This window comes from Argiope bruennichi, chromosome 3 (genome assembly GCF_947563725.1).
Source record: "Argiope bruennichi chromosome 3, qqArgBrue1.1, whole genome shotgun sequence".
NCBI classification, from domain to species: domain Eukaryota; kingdom Metazoa; phylum Arthropoda; class Arachnida; order Araneae; family Araneidae; genus Argiope; species Argiope bruennichi.
In genome coordinates, this window is record NC_079153.1 from 141,974,657 (window position 1) to 141,981,289 (window position 6,633).

The 6,633-nt window shown below is 34.3% G+C and overlaps 1 protein-coding gene across 1 annotated transcript; it reads left to right on the forward strand.

The window, feature by feature from the left end:
* The first annotated feature begins 571 nt into the window (after positions 1–571).
* Positions 572–1,195, forward strand: LOC129963005 (uncharacterized). The gene has a single exon (XM_056077009.1). It carries the CDS (start codon positions 572–574, stop codon positions 1,193–1,195), a length of 624 nt encoding a protein of 207 aa, XP_055932984.1.
* The last annotated feature ends 5,438 nt before the right edge of the window (positions 1,196–6,633 follow it).

Here is a 6,633-nt window from a genome sequence, read left to right on the forward strand (position 1 = left end):
TTCTCAAGTTAGCACTAATCTGGAAATTAAAATCTTTCAGATTATAGATAATAATAAGATATAATTAATCTACGGAAAAACAAATAGTAAAATTAAATATAAAAGTTTATAATATAAAATACAAGCACAAAGAAACTTTTTTGTTTCCTAGCTAACCCTAATTAGTATGTTCAGTGATACTAATTCTAATTAAGTTAAGTAAAGTAAAAAAAAACCCTAAATAATATAAATAAATAATGAAAGATAAATAAACAATATAGATTAATAATATATAAAAGAACAAAATGAATTCTTATCTCCACAAGCAAATAAAAGGTGTAAGAGATTCAATACACACGTCTCACGTACAGCAGGGCAAAAAAAAAAAGGATTAGTCACTAAATATTGCTAGATAAAGCCCGCACTAAATGACCAGTATGACGTCAACAAAGTGTTACGTCATATCCGATGAATTTTGGTTCACATCCGGTAGAATCAGGGGTATACTTCCGGTGGCAACGACTTACTCCAATCTGTAAAAACCGAGCGATCGTCCACTGGCCTTGGAAACGATCGCTTCATAAATCGAATCATGTTGGCCGATAAAAATAGTGCATTGAATTTTTTAGTGGATACTGGGGCAGATGTGTCAGTTTTGCCGAAACATTATGCTCCAAAAGCCGCTCCCTCCAATGAATTACTTCTTATAGCCGCTAATGGTACAAAAATACCGACTTTTGGTCGAAAGCACCTGACTCTAGATTTGAATTTGCGTCGAACTTTTACTTGTTCTTTTATAATTGCAAATGTTAATCAACCAATAATCGATATTGACTTCTTGAAACACTACAATCTTTTGGTGGATGTTAAAAATGGCTGTTTGATTGATGCAATAACTAAATTAATTACGCAAGGCAAATACACAAGCACTAAATCACTAACGTCTGGTATATCAATATTGCTTGGTGATTCAGAGTTTTACGGAATTTTATCTCAATTTCCGGAACTCACCAATCCCTCTCAGCCAACGAAAAACAATAAGCCCACTAAAATCCATCATTTTATTGAAACAACTGGCCAACCAGTATTTTCAAGACCTCGTCGCTTATCTCCCGAGTTGCTTAAAACAGCACGTCAGGAATTTGAATTTTTAATGTCTCAAGGGATTGTGCGTCCTTCTAGCAGCCCTTGGGCAAGTCCTCTACACATTGTTTAGAAATCTAACAGCGAATGGAGGCCCTGTGGTGACTACCGTCGTTTGAATGCAATTACCATTCCTGATAGGTACCCGGTACCTCATATCCAAGATTGCACTCAAATTTTATCCAATAAGACCAATTTTTCGACCCTAGATTTGATGAGGGCATATCACCAAATTCCGGTTAATCCGGCTGACATACCAAAAACAGCTATTACAACTCCATTTGGTCTTTTCGAATATGTTTTTATGCCCTTTGGCTTACGAAACGCCGGTCAAACTTTTCAACGCTATATCCATCAAGTTTTGTCTAACTTTGATTTCTGTGTGCCGTATTTTGATGATGTACTAATTGCATCGAATAACGTAGAAGAACATAAGTCCCATTTAAAGCAAGTATTTGAGCGATTTTCTCAGCATGGTTTAAAACTCAACCCTTTGAAATGTGTTCTTGGACAACCGTCAATTAAGTTTTTGGGATGTCTGATCACATCCGAAGGTGTCAAACCTCTACCAGAGAAGGTTGAGGCTATTTCTCAATTTCCCAAACCTCAAACTATTACTGAGCTTAAGCGTTTTTTGGCAATGCTTGATTTTTATCGTCGTTTTTTGCCTAATGCCGCGCAAACACAAGCTAGTTTACATGAACTTTTAAAAAATTCGAAAAAGAACGATAAGCGACCTATTCCTTGGACAGACATCTCTTTGGAAGCTTTTGAGAAATGCAAAGCTGATATTGCTAACGCAGCTACTCTTACTTTCCATGAACCTAATCAGCAACTATCCATCATGGTCGATGCTTCTGATTTAGCTATTGGAGCCGTCCTTCATACTACTACATCCAATAGTCAAAAACCACTTGCATTTTATTCGCGAAAACTTTCACCTTCAGAACGTAAATATAGTACGTATGATAGGGAATTTTTGGCGATATATGTAACCATTAAACATTTCCGATACTTACTGGAAGGTCAAAATTTCATAATATTTACTGATCATCGACCTCTAACATCTGCGTTTACTAAAAAATCAGATTCTTCTTCTCCAAGACAGCTAAGATATCTCGATTTCATATCTCAGTTCAGCACTGATATTAGGTACATATCGGGTTCAAAAAATGTTGCCGACACATTGTCCAGAATTAACGGCGTGCAATTACCAAAAGTTGATTTTTCGGCCTTGGCGAATGCACAAGCTTCTGATGCAGAACTCCAAAAATTTTTATCAAAGAATGACATGTCACTTGTTTTAAAACCTCTCTCGACTGATCCTACTTCATTGAAACTCTACTGTGACGTCAGGAAAGACATAGTCAGACCTTATGTACCAGAGAGTTTCAGAAAGATAATCTTCCAATCTTTGCACAATCTGTCTCATCCAAGTATCCGTGCAACTAAACGTCTTATTTCGGAGAGATTCGTATGGCCATCTATGCAAAAAGACATTTCAAATGGTTCATGTCAAAGATGCAAGGTAATTCGACATACCAATAGTCCCCTGAAATCTTTCCATCTGCCTTCAGCGAGATTTAGTCATGTTCATCTTGATATCGTAGGACCTCTTCCACCTTCAAATAACTGAATACTTACTAACCTGTATAGACCGTTTCACACGATGGCCTGAAGCAGTTCCCATCTCTGACATTTCTGCCGAAACCGTTGCGCGTGCATTCATTGGTCAGGATCTCACGCTTCGGTTTACCTTCAGTCATCACGACGGATCAGGGACGACAATTCGAAAGCAATTTGTTTACCTTGCTGAGCAAACTTCTGGGTGTCCAAAAGATCAGAACAACTCCTTATCACCCATCTAGCAATGGAATTGTTGAGCGATTTCATCGTTCTTTAAAGCAAAGTCTCAGATGTCACGCACCCACAAAATGGACTGAATCAATTCCACTTGTTTTACTTGGACTCCGAACAGCATTAAAGGAGGATCTGCGGTGCACATCAGCAGAATTGGTTTACGGCTCAACCCTGAGACTACCTACGGAATTTTTGAGACCCCTTCATTTAACGTCGAACCTCACGATTTTTTTAAAAATTTACCAACTGTGATGGAGCAACTGAAACTTGCACCAGCTGCATCTCACGATAATAAAAAAGTATTTATACATCCGGCTTTAGAGTCTTGCAGTCATGTGTTCGTGCGCCACGACGCAATTAAGAAACCCTTACAAGCACCATTGATGGCCCTTACTGTGTACTCAGACGTACTGATAAAACTTTTACAATTGAGAAAAACGGTAAAGAATCCACGATCAGCATTGATCGTGTGACGCCTGCGTTCTTCGAAAATTATCATCAGTCACCTGCACCAATCATATCACCACCATCAGCCGCAGTTCCATCTTCAAAGCAGACAGTACTTGAACCTTCTTTGTCGACTCCTGAGTTACCTTCGAATACTGCTCCACCACCTTGTGTAACCAGATCTGGCCGTCGAGTACGCTTTAATCCTCGTTATCTCTAATCCAGTGCCTGCTGCATTCCAGAGGGGGGGGGGGGTACTGTGGTGGACCTGCTTTCATCAAAACGACGTCACTGTTTAAGTTGCGTGATCCTGCAAGCGATTTATTATACGTGCACGAGATTTTATTCTACTGCATTTTTAACTGCAAATGTATCTTTCTTCTTCTTAATGTTTCCGTAAAATAAAGTTATTTTTGTAAGCCGTCATCCAATTTGAATATTATAGCCAACATCCACAGTATTATAAATACCAGTGATAAAAATCAGCAGTCGCACTTGCAGGCAAGATTATTCTTAAGACTCCTATTATCTTTAGTACACATTAGGTTTCTGCTCTTAGGGGTTCTTGAGACTTTTTAACTTTTAAGGTTGTAAATTAGCTTATTTATTATTAATTTCTTTACAATGCTAAGTATAATGATTTTAGTAAAATTATTTATTTTTAAATTACTGCCTGTTTGTAATTCTGATTGTAATATCACACAGGCGTTGTACAAATGATTAAGGAGATTGCATAAGAAAAGTCACAAGAATTGCGATCCAAAAACGTGGAAGATAAGAAATGGGCCAGTCTACTCTCTTGGATACATAATATTGAGCTGATCAAGCATTTGACGAGAAACATGTGGTGTGGCACCATCATGCGTAAACCACGGGCCTCACTGCATTGCCGAAAACCAAAACATGTTGCTCACATGTTCAGGTAACACCGAGAGATAATCATCGAGAATTCCTGCAGACACGTTGACTCTAAATCTCTGATAAGATATTTCCAAAGTATCCTGGTATGGCGATTATTCATCGCCCATGAGTGTGTTAATAATGCTTTCTAGACACCACTTCCATGTATTTTTCATGAATTTCACTTTCTCAATGGGGATTGCAACACCATGCTCCAATTGATGTCTATTAACAAACCAACTATATGAATCCATTAACAGAATATCTGTGTAGTTCCTGTATTAAAATTATTTTCACATATCTGTTGTTAATTATAATTTAAAACGTCAATTTTACTAACACATTCTTCAAAAGAAGATTCAACATATCACATGTAGGTAATTGCTACTTCAAAACATTTCATTAAACAGATATTAGTTAAAATTTGAACCTACCTGCTTGGTAGGGCGTTTTTATTTTATTAAAGACTTATTTATCAAACTGGCAATATGAAGATTAGTCAACTTAATATCTATAAGAAATAAATAATGCGAAGATTTAAATTAAAAATGACATAATTGACCAACTTACTGACTCCTTTTATTAAAACTAAACATCTTTGATGAACAACTGATTCCAAGATTGCAAAAAAAAAAAAAAAAAAAAAAATCTGGATAACTTAATCCCAATGGCTTCATCAGCAAATTAAATTCTGATAGGTATGTAGTTTATAAAATTTCATAAGCCTTACACTATTAAGTTCATTTAGATAATTTCATCTGAAATTTTAATAACTTTATCAAAACATGAATATACTTATTGAAATGGAGCATGGTCATAAAATAGTATCAGGATAAAAATCCATTAGGTGGAAGTCTTAATTATTGAAATTTTGTTTACAACATGTTTTATGATTTATGTAATATCTTAGATGATCATTTAATAATCAAATTATCAGTTTAATTATCATTTAATAATTAATGATCAGAAGATCATTTAATCAGATTTCATAGGATCTAAATTAATATGCTTGACATACTATAATATAGCAAAACTTCAGTCAAAAGAATGGTAATATAATTATATTATAAGAGGAAAAATTCTTTTTTAACAGTGTTCAAAAGTTCACGAACGTTCCATCACTGCTTATTTCTGAAATCAAAATTTCAATTAAAATTTTTTTAAAATTAAAAATATGGTTCAAATAGAATCCACGTACTATAAGAAAATAAACTGCATCTTCAAATTATAATCTTCAACAATGGAAGAAATATCCAAGATAAAATATTTGAATTTCATTTCAATAATCAAAATATAATTGTAAAAAATACTTTAAATTAGACAAAGTTTACAACTAAATTAATATCCTTAAAATGGGTATATTATATATGCATATATTTAAATTGCAAGTTGGTACAAATATTATTTTTGTGCGCTAATAATTAAAATTTTGCTTTACTTTTTGAAAATCGCTCCAGGGTTAACAATCTCTCCTTCAAACATCTCTGTGTATGTGTATATAATGCTAACGTACGTGGCATAAAAATCACTCATAACTTATTATGGAATCGTAGCAATGAAATGTAAACATATTGATGTATGAAAAGTTTCAGCAAACTGCTTTATTCAACGTTTTTACACACAATACCGCTTCATGCCCCTGCAACTATAACTTACTGGTTATCTAAACACTGTAATGAGCATAAAGTGGGAGAGACATCGAAAGACGCTTTTGTGCTATCCATCGCTGTGACTACCACCCAAGTTTGATTTTTATTGATTGAAACTTGGTTAGGGGATTTTTATATTAGATGAACAAAGCCGAGAGCAATGAATTTATTGAAATTCAAATGAGAAGTGGCAATGGCTTATCAAAGAAAAACTGAAAACTTATGATATTCTACATAAACAGACTTATTTGTAAGCTTTCTACAGCAGCACTTAATTCAATACTTAGCTAACTAAATAAAATTATATTATAAATGCTGCTCACTGGTTCAAACACCTTATTAAATCAAAAGAAATAAACTTTAATCAGAAAGTTTAATAATTGAGAGTGAAAATAGGCTTAACCATCATTATGACTTATCCTACAGGAAATAGGTGACATCCAAAACTACTAATTTTCCCAAAAGGTTTGTGCATTATCTTACATCGCAAAAAATAAAATCCTCCAACAATGTTGATTTCATTTCTATACAGTTTTTTTTTTTTTTTTTTACTATTAATAAATTTTTCAAGTTTAATTTACAATGATACAATGCTTTTAACGTTAGGTTTGGTTTGGCTTGAAAAGAACTTTCTAATAGTAATGTTAACTTTAAT

Excerpts from the sequence above, each read along its gene's own strand:
- LOC129963005 (XM_056077009.1), top strand. The coding sequence starts at position 572 with ATGTTGGCCGATAAAAATAGTGCATTGAATTTTTTAGTGGATACTGGG.